Source organism: Squalius cephalus (genome assembly GCF_949319135.1).
Source record: "Squalius cephalus genome assembly, chromosome: 18".
Taxonomy (NCBI): Eukaryota; Metazoa; Chordata; class Actinopteri; order Cypriniformes; family Leuciscidae; genus Squalius; species Squalius cephalus.
Genome location: NC_137139.1, coordinates 27,517,318 through 27,535,096, shown reverse-complemented (window position 1 = coordinate 27,535,096; position 17,779 = coordinate 27,517,318). Strand labels below are relative to the sequence as shown.

General features: G+C 37.7%; 3 protein-coding genes across 5 annotated transcripts; 1 reads left to right on the top strand and 2 right to left on the bottom strand.

Moving 5' to 3' along the window:
* Positions 1 to 201: 201 nt before the first annotated feature.
* Positions 202 to 3,562, bottom strand: LOC307146257 (tubulin alpha chain-like). The gene is made up of 4 exons (XM_079850156.1): positions 3,437 to 3,562; positions 1,943 to 2,165; positions 1,707 to 1,855; positions 202 to 1,599 (listed from the first exon to the last, which is right to left on the bottom strand). The coding sequence occupies exons 1-4, from the start codon at positions 3,437 to 3,439 to the stop codon at positions 622 to 624; spliced, it is 1,353 nt and encodes a 450-aa protein (XP_079706282.1). The 5' UTR covers positions 3,440 to 3,562; the 3' UTR covers positions 202 to 621.
* A 2,254-nt stretch (positions 3,563 to 5,816) lies between these two features.
* On the bottom strand, positions 5,817 to 8,792 carry LOC307145892 (tubulin alpha-1A chain-like). Its single transcript, XM_079849527.1, has 4 exons — positions 8,627 to 8,792; positions 7,263 to 7,485; positions 7,024 to 7,172; positions 5,817 to 6,945 (listed from the first exon to the last, which is right to left on the bottom strand). The coding sequence occupies exons 1-4, from the start codon at positions 8,627 to 8,629 to the stop codon at positions 5,965 to 5,967; spliced, it is 1,356 nt and encodes a 451-aa protein (XP_079705653.1). The 5' UTR covers positions 8,630 to 8,792; the 3' UTR covers positions 5,817 to 5,964.
* A 1,154-nt stretch (positions 8,793 to 9,946) lies between these two features.
* LOC307146345 (uncharacterized protein) lies at positions 9,947 to 13,970 on the top strand. 3 transcript variants are annotated; one of them, XM_079850246.1, is made up of 5 exons: positions 9,947 to 10,034; positions 10,474 to 10,598; positions 12,021 to 12,167; positions 12,668 to 12,795; positions 13,255 to 13,970. In XM_079850246.1, exons 3-5 carry the CDS (start codon positions 12,056 to 12,058, stop codon positions 13,567 to 13,569), a joined length of 555 nt encoding a protein of 184 aa, XP_079706372.1. In that variant the 5' UTR covers positions 9,947 to 10,034; positions 10,474 to 10,598; positions 12,021 to 12,055; the 3' UTR covers positions 13,570 to 13,970. The 3 variants fall into 3 exon arrangements, 2 of the variants coding, with proteins under 2 accessions (XP_079706372.1, XP_079706373.1); XM_079850247.1 differs by lacking the exon at positions 9,947 to 10,034 and having other exon boundaries at positions 10,395 to 10,598; positions 13,273 to 13,578; XR_013819086.1 differs by lacking the exon at positions 9,947 to 10,034 and having other exon boundaries at positions 10,397 to 10,598; positions 13,764 to 13,846.
* The last annotated feature ends 3,809 nt before the right edge of the window (positions 13,971 to 17,779 follow it).

Sequence of the window (17,779 nt, the reverse complement as noted above, 5' to 3'; positions counted from 1 at the left end):
AACACTTGAGCATTTGCAGAAGCAATAGAAAGCTTACAAGACAGATTGGTCAATTCATATTTAATTACTCTGCTGCACTGTTCAACACATTAGAACTGCCATTTGTACAGCAATACTGCCCTCTGCCTTCAAAACAAAGCAGATAGATCATACTACACTCAAAATTACAAATGACTATTAAAAAAAAATAACTGTATGATGTTGTATTAATAGAAATCAACTCACTTAGCCTGTGGTGTTAAATTGACCTAAAATCAAATCAATGCAACAAAGATGCATCCCCAAGATGGGTATAAAGTGTATAGGGTCATTAGACAGTAATGAAAACAGGAGAGCATGTAAATATTACAACCTTTTATTTCTTTCAAGAGCATAATAATTATGCAAGATTGACTGTGACAAGCAGGGCGGGGTCGAGAGAGAATGAGACGGTACAACGCGCAGGTGTTGCTCATCATCAATCACACCACCGGCCTTGCGCCGTTCTCTCATGGCCCTCGACCCCGCCCTGCTTGTCACATTGACCTTTTAGCCAGTTGACAGCTGGAAAGTGAAGAAAAAGGAAACATAAAAATTACAATGGACAAGAAACAGAACAGGCAGTGGAAGTGAAAAGCATTTCTAATATTCTTCTCCCTCCTCATCTTCTCCGTCCACACTCTCAGCTCCGACCTCTTCGTAATCTTTCTCCAGGGCAGCCATGTCCTCTCTGGCCTCTGAGAACTCGCCCTCCTCCATACCCTCACCCACATACCAGTGCACAAAGGCACGCTTGGCGTACATCAGATCGAACTTATGATCCAGACGAGCCCAGGCCTCAGCAATAGCTGTTGTGTTGCTCAGCATGCACACGGCCCTCTGCACTTTAGCCAGATCACCTCCTGGAACCACAGTGGGAGGCTGGTAGTTGATGCCAACCTTGAAACCAGTGGGACACCAGTCCACAAACTGGATGGAGCGCTTGGTCTTGATGGTGGCGATTGCAGCGTTCACATCTTTGGGCACAACGTCACCACGGTACAGCAGGCAGCAAGCCATGTACTTGCCGTGACGTGGGTCACACTTCACCATCTGATTGGCCGGCTCGAAGCAAGCATTAGTGATCTCAGACACAGAGAGTTGCTCATGGTAAGCCTTCTCTGCGGAGATCACTGGGGCGTAGGTAGCCAGAGGGAAGTGGATACGAGGATAAGGCACCAAGTTGGTCTGGAACTCGGTGAGATCGACATTGAGGGCACCATCAAACCTGAGGGAGGCTGTGATGGAGGACACGATTTGACTGATCAGCCTGTTGAGGTTAGTGTAAGTAGGACGCTCAATGTCGAGGTTCCTACGGCAGATATCATAAATGGCCTCATTGTCTACCATGAAGGCACAGTCAGAGTGCTCTAGGGTGGTGTGGGTGGTCAGGATGGCGTTGTAAGGCTCTACCACAGCGGTGGAGACCTGAGGAGCAGGGTAGATGGAGAACTCAAGCTTGGACTTCTTGCCATAGTCCACAGACAGACGCTCCATCAAGAGAGAGGTGAAGCCAGAACCGGTTCCACCACCAAAGCTGTGGAACACCAGGAAACCCTGGAGGCCTGTGCACTGGTCAGCCTGAAAGACATGATTCATGTTAAAAAGTGCAATCAAGCATTATTTTAATTAAACATAATTCAACACAATTAAATTACAATGCCTTTGAAGATAATTGAATGACTCACCAGTTTGCGAATTCTGTCCAAAACAAGATCAATGAGCTCTTTGCCAATGGTGTAGTGACCACGAGCGTAGTTATTGGCTGCATCTTCCTTTCCTGTGATGAGCTGCTCAGGGTGGAACAGCTGACGGTATGTCCCAGAGCGCACCTCATCTGGACAGATAGATCATGAGTAAATATTTAGAGAACTAAACATAATGGTAGAAAATATTATAAAAAATTAATACATCCTCTTCATACCAATGACAGTGGGCTCCAGGTCTACAAACACAGCCCTGGGGACGTGCTTTCCAGCTCCAGTCTCACTGAAGAAGGTGTTGAAAGAGTCATCGCCTCCTCCGATGGTCTTATCACTGGGCATCTGTCCATCCGGCTGGATGCCATGCTCAAGACAATAGAGTTCCCAGCAGGCATTGCCAATCTGGACTCCAGCTTGACCAACGTGAACGGAGATGCACTCGCGCTGTGAAGAGAGGAGATAGATTTATAGACATTACACACCTTAAGTCAACATTCTTTAATTGCAAGTAATGATTTAACCATTCAGTTGCGCATCTTCACAAATTAAAACCACTTTTAGTAGTTCGTAAAACAAACAAAAGGCTCTTTGATGATGCGCAAGTTAACATATACAGGAATGGAATATTTGTATACCCAAGCATTTTTTTTTTTTTAAAGTACTGCATTGAAGAAGCACTGATAGAAAATGCCTCCGCTGCGAATCAGAATCTGCTATGGTTGCACAAACCCCTGACCACACAAACAGCTGATGTAACAGACCAGCCCTTGTTTCAAAGAAGGGGGGCCGGTTGGCTTTGTTTTATTATAGTGTAGCCTGCATTCCTTTAAAATTACATCATCAAATTTTAAAGTATATTAGAAGTACAACACTTTAAATGGAATTTAAAGCACACACAATGTAAAACAGCACTCAAACCAAGCTACAACGTTAATTTTAGTAATGGAAGGGCATTCAAGCCTTGTATATTGTATACAATTTTAACATAGACAAATCTAAATTGGGTTAAACACCTCTCTGTTTTAGGCTGGTCATGCGCATGAACCAGATGGCCACTAAGCATAACCATGAGGAACTTATTATGGCTTAAACTTCTTGACACAAGAGCACTGGAAGTTTCATTGAACGCACGTGGTCCTCCTGACTCACTTCCTGTGCCGGCGGTACCACACTGCTAAAGAAGTGACTGTGCAGAATCATCAGAACAAAAGGAGGATGTTTCACTTTAACGTTACACGTCAGTAAATCCTCTTACCCCTTTACAGCGACCTTGATAATGAGATTTGCGTTTTTATATGTCATTTCAAGGTAGAAAACGGCAATTTTTTTATTGAATTGTGCACCAAATTATACCAAGCTTCATGGACGTCACGTTTCTGTCACAAATATATATTTTAACCGATTTCCTTGGCATTCAATCAGTTAAACATGTTAAAAAAAAAGTAAAAAATAAATAAATAAAAAATTATTATTAATTAATTAACCGCGAGTCCAAATAACGTTACCTAAATGAAACCAATATTATTTCGTAGGTTATGTTTGATGCTTTAAAAAAAAATCAGAACCAAAGTATATCACCTAAATGTTAAAATAATAATCCATAATTTTAAATGCACAGTAAAAGAACCGTTACACAGATAAAACACCCAATATTAATGATAAATAACAATACCTCTTTTATAAATTACACAATTTAAAAACAGCTTTATACTCACCATTTTTAAAAATGAATATTTCGCTTTAAAAAAAAAAAAAGAGGAGATAGAAAACCGTAGTTTTTTTGTTTTTTTTTCTGTTATTAACGCTCTCACAGGTTGACCTTTATGAGTCTGGTGAGAGAATGAAGTGTTTGGAAAATGCGGGGTGGGATTATTTATACTTTTTCTGTCAGTCGTCACAAGGCGGAGCGAGCGCGAGGAGACGTTTCGCTTCCTGTCACATTCCCATTGGTTCGGTTGAGAATCAGTGACACCCCATTGGCTGATTCTAACTACTGAACAATAACGTTTGTTTTAGAATGTTGAAGCCGAGGCGGTACGAACCGGTGTGTAATGATGAATGTTGGTCATAAAAGGGACCTTTTAAAAAAATTAAAGAAAATTAACATTATTTTGTCTTTGATTGTTTTTTGTTTTGTTTAAAATAGGGTGTGTAGCACTGTACACAATTATGGGCATAGATGGCTGTATTTTGCATGTATTTTTCATTAACTTACCAGTTAAGCAAGTCTTTGACAATAAGTGCATTGATTATTATTTGCATACAATTACCTGCCATTAAAAAAAAGGCAGCGTTTATATCATTAATCATAGACTTGGCATGAGTAAACTGTCTCAGTAATTCGGATAATGGTTTTAATTTTCATGAGTAAAATACACCCAGTTTTTTTCCCTTCATTTTATGATAAGTATATGTAATCATCAGAATACCACACAATGATGGCATTTGCATGAAATGTAATATTATATCTGCACTGCCCACATAGTTACACAGACTGAATTGTTCTCACGGACATGTTGCTGCAGAGAAGAGATCTGATCTGTTTTAAAACCGGATCATAAAGAATAAAAATAGTTACAATAGTCAAAAAAGTATTCCATTAAAATTATTGTAATTTACTGCAGTAATGTTCAGAATGTTATTGCCTAGGCTAATGCTGCTCTACATGTTGTGTTCATGCAGGGCTGCCAACTTTTGAGTTTAGCTTAGAGTAAGAATTATGGAAAGGGGTGGATTGGGGAGGATGTAAAAAAAAAAACTAAAAAAAAACCTTGCATCACAATAAGTGTATTGTGGTTGTCAAAACATTTGGTAACTAAACTTATTTTTATTAGGTTTAGTGACAACATGTTAATGTTTACATGGTACAATGACGGGGCTACTGTTATTAAGGCTTGACATAAATGTCACGATTTCAATGCAATTAATTCAATTCTTGTGATTTGATTTCGATCTTGATTCAATATCGATTCATTTGGATAATTATTAGCTGATACATGTTATTTTTTCTCAAGAAAAAAAAAATCACCAAATGCTGTTAATATACAGAGATCCCTGTCAGCTGGTATTATTATTAAAGGTTAAAAATAACAACTCAAATTAAATATAATGCGTTTTTTATTATAATAACAACAACGTTATAATATTTAATGATATAGCTTAAGTAAAAATATAATAAATATGTAATATAGGCTAGTGCACATATTTAGCAAAATTCTCCTCTCTATAGCTATTTTTCTAGCCAACTAACGTGCTATGGTCATTAAATGGCTTTCCTGAGGTAACTGTAACTATACTGTTCTCTAGCTGTTTTATTGACTTCTTGCAAGGTTGAAAAACACTGATTGATCGATATTAGCCTACTGTATTTATGAGGCATATACATTTCGGTAAGTTATACCATATCTTTTAACATACCTATTGTTCATTCGTGTTTATTTACTATTAACTAAAGAGTAAGAGATGATCGGTTCACGAGCCGCTTGAACTGAGGCGCTACGGCGATCTGTCATGTCACATTTACAAGCGCCAAAACGGTATTTAGGTCTATTGTTTGAAGTTCGTAATAAAATTGACAGAATCTGAGAGCTGAGAATTTATTTAATATCAAAAGTAACCTGCTCTGTCTTGTCTGTCGGTGTAAGTTTCCTCTTTGCTTCGCTATTTTTCTCTGTGTAGGAAAATGGATGTGTGAGAGCATATAAGTGCGCAAAGCGTGAGTTGGCAGCCATGGATGTTACTTTTTGGATGGTAAGTTAGGAGAAATAGTTTGTTTATTCTTGAATTCTTCCAAAAGTGTGTCTGATGTGTTCAGCGATTAGAATATAAAGCTTACAAAATGTTTATCATAAACTAGCACCAAGACCCAGAATCTATCCTACCGAAATTTAAGGCCAGGAGCCGCTACTGATTAAATGTCATGTTGAAAAATGGTTGAACTTAAGCATGCTTTCCCACTTTTTTTCAAAACGTTTTATACATTTTAATAATAGTTATACTTCACCTGTTTGGTTGATCTTTAAAACACTACCATTGCTATATTATACATTATTCATATAATTATACACAACAATTTAACACAAGACACCCTTTAATTAGTTTTAAAGAAGGTTTATTTCAGATGTCCAAAAGAACTGTAACAACAAGATTTTTATTGGTTGTGAGGTTTAATTTTCATTTAATCTTCATTTCATTAAATGTTTCCATTTCATGGTTCCTAGATGTCACACTTCTTTCTGTAATTTTAATACTCCTCGCCCTCTTCCTCTCCTTCACCCTCGATGGAGTCGACACCGACCTCCTCGTAATCTTTCTCCAGGGCAGCCATGTCCTCTCTGGCCTCTGAGAACTCGCCCTCCTCCATACCCTCACCCACATACCAGTGCACAAAGGCACGCTTGGCGTACATCAGATCGAACTTATGATCCAGACGAGCCCAGGCCTCAGCAATAGCTGTTGTGTTGCTCAGCATGCACACGGCCCTCTGCACTTTAGCCAGATCACCTCCTGGAACCACAGTGGGAGGCTGGTAGTTGATGCCAACCTTGAAACCAGTGGGACACCAGTCCACAAACTGGATGGTGCGCTTGGTCTTGATGGTGGCGATTGCAGCGTTCACATCTTTGGGCACAACGTCACCACGGTACAGCAGGCAGCAAGCCATGTACTTGCCGTGACGTGGGTCACACTTCACCATCTGATTGGCCGGCTCGAAGCAAGCATTAGTGATCTCAGACACAGAGAGTTGCTCATGATAAGCCTTCTCTGCGGAGATCACTGGGGCGTAGGTAGCCAGAGGGAAGTGGATACGAGGATAAGGCACCAAGTTGGTCTGGAACTCGGTCAGATCGACATTGAGGGCACCATCAAACCTGAGGGAGGCTGTGATGGAGGACACAATCTGCCCAATGAGCCTGTTGAGGTTAGTGTAAGTAGGACGCTCAATGTCGAGGTTCCTACGGCAGATATCATAAATGGCCTCATTGTCTACCATGAAGGCACAGTCAGAGTGCTCTAGGGTGGTGTGGGTGGTCAGGATGGCGTTGTAAGGCTCTACCACAGCGGTGGAGACCTGAGGAGCAGGGTAGATGGAGAACTCAAGCTTGGACTTCTTGCCATAGTCCACAGACAGACGCTCCATCAACAGAGAGGTGAAGCCAGAACCGGTTCCACCACCAAAGCTGTGGAACACCAGGAAACCCTGGAGGCCTGTGCACTGGTCAGCCTAAAAAGAAAACCTGTTGGTCAGTAACCCAATATAATATATAATTAATTTTATGTTTGTTTATTTACAACTACCTACCAGTTTGCGAATCCTGTCCAGCACCAGGTCAATGATTTCTTTTCCAATAGTGTAGTGACCACGAGCGTAGTTATTGGCTGCATCTTCCTTTCCTGTGATGAGCTGCTCAGGGTGGAACAGCTGACGGTATGTCCCAGTGCGCACCTCATCTGGATAGATAGGTCATGAGTATATCTTTAGTAAACTGTGTACTCTGACACACACAATATCACAGATAAAATGGAGTCCCATCCTCTTACCAATGACAGTGGGCTCCAGGTCTACAAACACAGCCCTGGGGACGTGCTTTCCAGCTCCAGTCTCACTGAAGAAGGTGTTGAAAGAGTCATCGCCTCCTCCGATGGTCTTATCACTGGGCATCTGTCCATCCGGCTGGATGCCATGCTCAAGACAATAGAGTTCCCAGCAGGCATTGCCAATCTGGACTCCAGCTTGACCAACGTGGATCGAGATGCACTCACGCTGTGAAGGAAAGTGCAAAGTTTAAAATCTAACTAAAGAAAAAAACATGTAAATATCACTCTCTTGTGAAGCGAAGCTTTATTTATTTCATCTCACATCTACACTTCTAAAGGCTACAGCCTGTATATCTTGTTTCTGTGTAGTCGTATCCCAGTGAGATATCATGTTAGATATCATGAGATCACATTACACCACAACTGCTGGTTTACTGGTAATGTCCATCAGCTGCATTAGTGATGCTGCCTACATCACCATGAATATTTAACAGCCTCACCAACAGCCCTGAAATGTGATACGATTTCTGAGAATAATTGAAGGCATAGTTCACCCAAAAATGAAAATTGTGTCATCATTTACTCACCCTCAAGATGTTCCAAACCTGTATAAATTACTTTCTTCTGCTCAACACAAAAGAAGATATTTTGAAGAGTGTCGATAACCAAACAGTTGATGGACCCCATTGACTCGGAGGTCAATGGGGCCCATCAAATATTTGGTTAAAAAATAAATTCATACACCCAGGTTTGGAACAACTTGAGGGTGAGTATATGATGACATCATTTTCATTTTTGGGTGAACTATCACTTTAAATTTAATCGCGCTACTCGTCCCTCGAATAAACTTTTTTCAATTATATTCTTAATAGGACATATGATTCAAATAAATAACTGACCAACGACCATATCCTTTGGGAGGCGCTGCATCTCTTTTTTTTGTCCATGATTCAAAATGACACCATACCGGACAGTATGGAGGAGACGGCTACACCCAGATCATTTATGCGGCTCTGTTCTCTTTGTTGTCTCGTTCTAGCCTGCATCACACCCCTAATAAAACCTCTCATATTTTTCACATTCTTTCTTAGGTTATTAATGCATCAATGACTACACGTAAAATGCACACATTTAAATACATACATTAGCTTAATAAAAAAAAAAACATTTAAATACATTATTTTCTAAATAATTTTTTGAGAATGTAGCCTACCGCTTTTTTGCAGAATACGTATAAAGGTGTATTTTCTTGTTCCATATTCTATTTTATGCCCGAAATATTATACGCATAATACACAGTAAATACATTGAATGGAAATATTTTTTTTCTATAATAAGCAATATGAAGTATATGAAATTGTGCTCACCATTGTTTCTGGAAGTGTTGCTTGGCCGGGCGAGAAAGATTCTCAACGGAGAGATCTTACAGTTCGACAGCGAGGGGTCGATGTAAGAATAATAACGTTATAACGGACTGACCTCACTTTATATACGTGTTGTCCTGGCGACTACGTTTCTCACATTTGATTGGTCAGACGCGATGAGTTCTGCCAAGTTCAGAAGGCTAGACTAATTTCTATTGGTTGTCAGAAAGATTAGGCTTAGTGAAACACCTCCCAGAACCTCACCCAATACACATCTGAAATACTAAATAACGTTTTAATCCAAGACATGATTGTGCAGGAATCAACGATTTTGTTTCAATTCAACAATCACGTATCAGGAACGCTGTTGTATTCAGCTGCTAGAAAGAAAAAAAGGTGAAATTATGATATTAAAATTTGTATCAAGTTTAGTTGTTCTCCCTTACCCCTCCCATTATGCTTTTAATGACTCTAAAACACTTGTATCATATTACATTAGTAATAATTTTAGACGAACACCTTGTATACGTAAACCTTTATGTACAAGCAACTTTGTGTAACTTGATCAACCTATTCTCCATCTGTTCTCTTTGACACCTTCTGCCCCTTTTAAGAGATTAGCCTGGGGTAAATTTTGGACTTAGTTATCACATATTCTTTTCCCATTCTTTAAATTGTGCTTAGAAAAGGAACTAAAATAGGGACTTTTGTATATAGCATATCCAAGGTGCAATTTAGCAAATTAAAAGAAGAAATGGGCTGAAATTACTATATGATAACCTGGGGTGAAAAGGGAAGTTGTAAGGCTTGTAAATATAAAGGATTTACAGAATGTAGCAAACACACACTACCTCAAGAAATAATAGTTCATAGTTTATGAAAATCAGCAGCCTTTATTCAGCATCTCCTTCACTATTCCTCTTCAGAAAGGAATACAAATGCATTTGAATATTTTCTTAAAAATGTTGAGTCATAAATAGCTATGGGATGAAATGACCCAGCATAGATGTTAGGAATATAGGCCATGATGGGACTAGGACACCCAACCCCCCATGCACAGCAAATGTCAGAGTGTTAAAATCCCAGAGTTTTGATGACCAGAGTATAATTTATACACTTTGGAGTAAACTGGGCTTAAAGTACACTTGTCAGGTTTCACCATAAACTCTCTCAAGTGTTGTGTGTTGGTTCAGTGTTGATGTGGAGCTGTTGTAGTGTAAATGGTGGGATGATGAACTCTTTGAGAGTCAATCTGTTGCTGTACCGTCCGCATGAGTTTAGGTTTCGATACGTCATCAGATCGACTACGCGTTGTCATTGGTTGAATCAAGATGCATGCAGCCTCGACACCAGTTTCTTTCCAACTGACATCCGAAGACGTCGTCGACATTTTGATTTCGCAGGACTGCAGGTAAGAAACCACCAAGTGAATCATGCCGAATATTCCTGTTTGTCTTCTTGTTTTAATTCTCATAACTAAAACACTAAAAACGCTAATGTAGAAGTGGTGTGACGTCTGGTAATTTAGTTTAACTAACTTAGCTAACTTACTATACATTGGTAGCTAAAGTAATTGCCAGTGTTAAATCTGGTAAAACTGTTTTTTTGTGTGGTAACGTTAATCAAATGATCAACCATTAAATGAAATTTAAAAATGAAAATGCAGCATTCATTTGTGCTGCCGCTCCCTATCTCGGGCCTTGTGCAGGCAAAATTGACTAACGTTAGCTAGCCTTGAAAGCTAACGTTAACGTTACAGATTCCCGTCTGAAATGATTGAGTCTGACTTTATTTGCACTACATTTGGTATTGTGCGTGTTCAATAAACCAATTGCATTTTTATGTTGTAGTAACATGTGAGGAAAACTACAGCAATGCTTTTCAAAGTGCAGTAAGTTACCAAGGTCCTTGGCAAGGAAAGAAGTAAGTTACATCAAACTCAATGAAGCATCATATCCAGCATTTCTCAGGGAGGGTAAGTTAATGTTAATATCATTCTTCTCTTTATAATTGAAGTTTAGATCAGTCGTGTTAACCGAATATTTTCCGTCATTGACTGATTTTTTTTTTTAGCAGTGAAAATGCTTGATTTTAATTTATTTTTTCATGACGTCAGATGTAACTATAAATATAAATAAAACTGGCTGACAATCGTTATTTTTTATTTTTCGCGAGGCATCCTCTGTTACGAAGCACGTCTCGCGTAATTCCATGTATTTGGCGCCTCGTGCAGCCTATTCGCCTGGCGCGCAAACATCTACATTAAGAAATGTTGCTTGCTTTCATTTGATCGATAACTGGCTAGAAGATGATAAATAAAAACTGATTGCGTCGACGATCAACAGACAGAAAGGCATCCCGTTCTGTAAGAAACACACTCCAAAGGTAATCGGAGACAAATATATACAATTATGAATTTGAATGAATTCTTTAAAAACATTAATAAATTAATTAACATCGAATCAATATATAATTGTAATGTAGGGAGGGAGGGGGGTGTTCTTTCCGTCGTGCACGTTTGTGTGGGCACTCTGGTTTCCATTTACAAAAGCAAAAGTTTAAATTTTAACGTCTGCAGCATTGTAGCCAATCGAAAGTTTAGTTTTTCATGATGCTTAGAGGACTAAACTTTCGGGAGTGACCACCGCTTTTATGCTTTTACCAGAGTGAGTTCTGTAAATAATAGTTCCGTGATAACCATAGCAACGGACGTGACAAAAAAAAACTCTATGACAATATAGCTACTGTAGATCTGTGCATCATGTCTTACTGTGTAAATCAGACTAACAGAGCTGCCACTGACCAGAATAAATAAAACAAATCAGTGTTTGCTGAATATGTTTAGATTCAGTTAAATAGTCTATTGATAACACTTAAACACTCTTTTTCACGTGTCCTTTTTAAAACAATGTTTATTTATTAAAATAATATTTTAAGGTATTTAAGGAAGATATTCATGCATTGTATACTCATTATTATCATTATTATTATTCCAACCATCTACAAAAAACTCAACCAGTTGACAACAAATATATAAAAAATAACAACATTTTTTAAAAAGTATCCAAAGAGTGATTTAATATACATAAGTTGTATTTATATTGAAGATTCTAATATATATTCTTATTTTTATTGCTGCTTGAAAAATGGATTTAGGAAATAAAATGGAAATAAAACGAAAGCTATTAAATGTCTTATAATTAAAATATGAAATAGATTATGGTGCAATTTTTACGACCATATCCATCAAAATAAAGGGCAATGTGAAAGTCTTACGCAACCACTGGTTTAGATGTATGTTTATATGAAATTTTATTCTTAGCACCATGCTAGTCTACTGTAGCTTTGCCCATTAAGATAGAAATAGCAAGTACATATGTTTTTTCTGTATTCAAAGCTAAAGAGAAGTTCAGCATACCCCCTGAGACAAACATGTATGTGCTGGATGACAGTGGAACAGAGGTTGACGAAGAGGTCTTCAGCGACATCCTGGATAGTAACACTGTTCCCCTCTCTAAAAGATCCCTACTCCAAAAAAGGCTATGTGAGTACATATTTAAAAGTAAGGTTAATCTTAATAAACAAATGAATAATGTTCTGGTGCATTTTAGAAGTCTCACACTTATTTTCTAAAGATCTCTATTGATTCATGCTAAAACAATTTTTTTTTTATACATTTCCATCTTTGTTGATACTGTCTTTAGGAACACTTTTTTGACATAGACAGCAATGAGGGCTACATTGCCTGGAAGATTAAGAACAATTTAGTATCGTTTTCATAGGCTTCAATCTGCACAATGTTTGAAGGAGAGCATTGTGCAGAATAAAATTTCCCCGATAAACTACAGAAAAAAAAAAAAAAAGGCCTTTTAATCCAACCAATTGATTAATAATTGACAGGTTAATCGATTATCAAAAAAAAAAAAGTTAGTTGCATAACTAGTATTGTTATTGAAAAGAGTTTTGAGTTTTAATATTGATGTAGTATCAAAAGTTTTGGTCAGATGTATATCATGCTTAAAGCAGGTGCTTCTGCCTTCTCAGGTTGGGATAGTGACATGGCCTCACTGCTACTGCTGGTCTACCTACTGCCACCACCTCCAAGTGGAAAGAAGGGAGCTGTAAAGATCAGTACCCGGGAAGCTGTGGACCATGTAGTCAAATTTCATAAGGTCAGTGTGTCCTGATCTCCAATGGCAATAGCCATTGTCAAAAGGCAATTGTGTAACTCCCCCAGATTATTGATCTGTTTCTTTTCAATGTCACCTTCACAGAATTTTAAGTCTGATAATTTATGTTTTGCCTCCTTGAAGTGCATAGCGAATAGAGTGGGGTTCACCTCTTTTGACTGCAGTCTTGTGCTCGTTCAATCTTATTTTTAGTTGTCTGTCTTGCCAACGTATTGGAGTTTGCTGGGACATGTGATAAGGTAACCAACATTGATGACCTCTCTGTTTAATTCTCTCTCTTTGTGTGACCGTGGTACAAAAACCTTGGTTACCTTATCACATGCTGAATATATCCTGCATGGGAAAGCTAACTGTGCAATCAAAGGTTTCTGTCAGAGTGTGACTTATCCATCAAAATGTGATGTTCAGTGTAATTCATTTCAGTTTATTGTTATCTTACAGTCATGTCGCAGCCTTGAGGAGCACTCTGGTCCAAACCAGCGGAGGCAGCCCTACATCCTGGCAGTTGGGACGACAAGAAAGCACATCCACGAGTTCTACATTGCATTGGATGGTGATCTCCTTCCCTGCAAGGGCAAGTCTTCCCTGTCAGCCTTTGATGAACTTTTCAAAGCACATTATGTTTTCTGCATCTCCTATGACCAAGCCTTAAATGGCATGTACACATTTGTGCAGACCACCATCTACAACATTGATGTAGATCATTCTCACGAAACTCCCAGAGTCAAGGACCTTAGAGCTAAGCTCCTCAACTAAAGAGTTATGATGTTCAGATGCTTTGTTTGCAAGTCTGGGTCAGTCAATTGATGTGTGACCAGACTGGATGCCACCAGAGATTTTGGACTTTTTCAGGCTTTAGAAAACATCTCTATAACAAACATAACGTTAAAAGTCTAGATCAATTTGAGAACAAACCCGTCATAGTTGAGAACGAACCCGTCATAGTTGAGAACGAACCCGTCATAGTTGACGTATCTGATGAACCCGTAGTTAATTTAATTCCAGAGCAACCAGAGAATTCTCAAAGCTGTAATGAGACCAAACTACTTATGGTTTTGATAGAGATTATCAATATGTGGTTCCTGTACATGTGTTTGTATGAGTTTGTGGTTTTTGAACATCCATGAACATTGTTAAATAAACAGACATTGCACTGGAAAAAGCACTGACTTTGAGTATTTTTCACTTACTGATGGTTCTAGGTTTACACTGCAGGTGTTGGAAACTATTGTAACACTGTAAATAAAAAAGTACCAGCTTTAGAGTACATTTGTACTCTCCAAGTGTTAAATAATGAGCTCTGCAAAGGTTCTAGGTTTACACTGCAGGTGTTCAAAAGCACTGAAACGGTGTCAAAAGTACTAGTTATAAGAGTACATTTTAACTCTCCAGGTGTTCAAATGTAACTCTATTTTGAGAGTATATATTTTACACTTTTTACAGTGTTCACTGAACACTGAACTCTTGGACCTATATATACACTGAAACCAGTGTTCAGTGAACTCCTATAGAGTACATTGAACACTCTGATTTTTGCTGTGTGCCCTCCACCCATCCTCCAGCCGTTGCTAGGCGATGAATGACGGAGTTGCTTAGATACTGACTAGTATCCAACACACAAGCCTACATTAACGGCCATTATGTGTAGATCACATGACCCTGAATCTGAATAGCAGCACACAGGGGGAGGATGCAGCTGCCCCAGCAGGGAATGAGGGGATGGCCCATCCTTTTTAATACCTACTCTTCCATCTGGCCCTATTTAGTTACACCAATACCACATTCTGTCAACAGAGTATATATACTGTACATATACACACTACTGGTCAAAAGTAATGATGGTGAATAATGAAAGTTTGATCACAGGAATAAATTAGCCTACATTTTAAAAATATATTACAACAGAAACCAGTTCATTTAAATCGTAATACTATTTCACAGTATTACTTTCTTTACTCTATTTTTGATCAAATAAATGCAGCCTTGGTGAGAAGAAGAGAATACTTTCAAAAACATTAAAAACCTTAATGTTTTTGATCTGTATGTATGTGTATATATATATATATATATATATATATATATATATATATATATATATATATATATATATATATATATATAGTGCTATGCATAAGTTTAGACACCCATGCTAAAGTTGACTAAAAAGAGGAATAAAAAATAATCTTTTGGAAATTGAACTTAATGCCTTAATTAAAAGAATGTGCAAAAATCCAACCTTTAAGGACACCGATTTTCTTTGTGAATGAATAATGTATCGTAAATAAATAAATGTTCTTCCTTAAAATACAGGGTGCATAAGTTTGGACACCCCTATGTTAAAGGAGAACTCCGGTCAATTTTAACATTGAGCTCATTTTTTTGTAAATTTGGAGTGCTGTCAGTACAGAGAACAACGACAAAAATCGGTGTTGCCTACACCGTGTTATCCTCTTTTTAAAATTTGCACCCTGTTGACTTCAATGGGGCAAGTTTTAAACCTGCTTTTAGCCTCTTAACATCCTTGATGTGTCATTACAAGTGCACAGCCAATGTGAGTGATTCCTTCAGAGTCAACACGCGGTGAATCTGACTGCAGTAGATGTGAAAGATAATAAAAATGATGTTTATTTCAGCCAGCGCACATACCTGTATTTACATCCTGTTTTCGGTCGAAGTCCATAGTAATCGATTGTCGAATTCACACGCATAGGTTTAGTACCTATGATCACGCGCGTGAACTCGACAATCGATTACTATGGACTTGGACCGAAAACAGGAAGAAAATACAGGTATGTGCGCTGGCTGAATAAACATCATTTTTATTAATATCTTTCACATCTACTGCAGTCAGATTCACCGTGTTCACTCTGAAGGAATCACTCACATGACCTGTGCACTTGTAATGACACATCAAGGATGTTAAGAGGCTAAAAGCAGGTTTAAAACTTGCCCCATTGAAGTCAACAGGGTGCAAATTTTAAAAAGAGGATAACACGGTGTAGGCAACACCGATTTTTGTCGTTGTTCTCTGTACTGACAGCACTCCAAATGTACAAAAAAATTAGCTCAATGTTAAAATTGACCAGAGTTCTCCTTTAAATTCCCATAGAGGCAGGCAGATTTTTATTTTTAAAGGCCAGTTACTACATGGATCCAGGATACTATGCATCCTGATAAAGTTCCCTTGGCCTTTGGAATTAAAATAGCCCCACATCATCACATAGCCTTCACCATACCTAGAGATTGGCATGGTTTTATTTCAGTTAGCCTAATAGCTAGTTTGATTTGCATTGAGAGATGATCTTATGGAAAGTACCCCATGCCAGTCTCTAGGTATGGTGAAGGCTATGTGATGATGTGGGGCTAATTCCAAAGGCCAAGGGAACTTTATCAGGATGCATAGTATCCTGGATCCATGTAGTAACTGGCCTTTAAAAATAAAAATCTGCCTGCCTCTATGGGAATTTAACATAGAGGTGTCCAAACTTATGCACCCTGTATTTTGAGGAAGAACATTTATTTATTTACGATACATTATTCATTCACAAAGAAAATTGGTGTCCTTAAAGGTTGGATTTTTCTTAATTTTTTTAATTAAGGCATTAAGTTCAATTTCCAAAAGATGATTTTTTATTTAGTCAACTTTAGCATGGGTGTCTAAACTTATGCATAGCACTGTATTTATATAGTGCTCATTACTGATTCCAAATTATGACAAGTTAGTAATGTAATCCATTACATTACACATTTTTTAATAATCTTGTACCACATGGATATAAAAATACATAGATAAAGAAAATATATCTCAGTCTTTGTTATCAACTATGAAGTTCATTAACCGCTACATTAGTGTTTCCTATAGGGTTCGTGATTGAAGTCCAGGGGGTTTGTGAGTTTAATGAAAAGCTAGAATTATGTAAATCATAGAAATGTAAAATTTAAATAAATAATTTAAAAATAATAATAAAAAAATGTATTTGAAAGACAAAAGCCTTCCAAAGACAATATGGTTAAATGACTCATGGAGTGATAATTCAAATAATAGTTAATGTGTTCATCAGGAGTTGATTCGACGCAATGTTGAGAAAATAAATAAATCGAGAATGATAAATGCGGTGTTTCCTCTTAATTATAGCCACCGGACTAGTGGCTGGTCTGTGTGTGAAATTCCACAAAACTAGAAGACCTTCTGATATAAGTGGAGGCTATATAATTAGGGAGAATCAATAAATTATGAAAATTATGAAATGTATATTATCTTAAATACAAGTGGCCCAAAGTAAATATTTTCAGCTATTCTCTTCTCGACAAGCAGTCTAGGAGACACTGAAACACTGAAACTGAGAGTTATGTTAGTATAAACACAATGAAATGCAATATTATGAGGATAAAGGTACATTTCCTCTAGTATATTTCATGTGAGCCCCAAAAGATTATGTTTTCCAGTATCAATATATTTTATGAGCCATCAGGAGATGTTTGTCTTCCGCCATGGTTACTTGCATGCAATTTTTTTCTGCTGTCATTCTTCTGCAATGCACATAACCTCTAGACTTATTGATTTGTCATTGATAAATGTAAAATTCTTACTTTAGCCTATGTCCTTTTTCTCCCTCTTCTCTCTCTTCCCTCTCTTTTTTTTATGCATGAGTGTTCACTGTTTATAGGCTGGTTGCTAACAACATTTGAGCAGTGAAAACAATAAGCCTACCGGTCTCACATAGCTCCTCGTACATGTTTAGAATACTAATGCTTTCCTACAGGCTAGGAATTCTCTGTAATTCTTACATTTTTTCAGTATTTTATACACCTATTGGTATTCTTTTAAATTAATCATTATTAATGTGATTATGCTTGTAACCATTTGCATTATTGTATATATATGTGTATATATATATATATATATATATATATATATATATAGTCCTTTCAATTAGCAATTTTTGTTGGCAAGATTTAATGCCAT

Bases quoted from the DNA above. Each gene is read 5' to 3' on its own strand.
- LOC307146257 (XM_079850156.1), bottom strand. The intron at 1,856-1,942 runs GTATGAAGAGGA...CTATCTGTCCAG, and splicing joins CCTGGAGCCCACTGTCATTG to ATGAGGTGCGCTCTGGGACA. The intron at 1,600-1,706 runs GTGAGTCATTCA...CATGTCTTTCAG, and splicing joins TGGACAGAATTCGCAAACTG to GCTGACCAGTGCACAGGCCT.
- LOC307145892 (XM_079849527.1), bottom strand. The intron at 7,173-7,262 runs GTAAGAGGATGG...CTATCTATCCAG, and splicing joins CCTGGAGCCCACTGTCATTG to ATGAGGTGCGCACTGGGACA. The intron at 6,946-7,023 runs GTAGGTAGTTGT...TTTTCTTTTTAG, and splicing joins TGGACAGGATTCGCAAACTG to GCTGACCAGTGCACAGGCCT.
- LOC307146345 (XM_079850246.1), top strand. From the start codon at position 12,056: ATGTATGTGCTGGATGACAGTGGAACAGAGGTTGACGAAGAGGTCTTC. The intron at 12,168-12,667 runs GTGAGTACATAT...CTGCCTTCTCAG, and splicing joins CCTACTCCAAAAAAGGCTAT to GTTGGGATAGTGACATGGCC. The intron at 12,796-13,254 runs GTCAGTGTGTCC...GTTATCTTACAG, and splicing joins ATGTAGTCAAATTTCATAAG to TCATGTCGCAGCCTTGAGGA.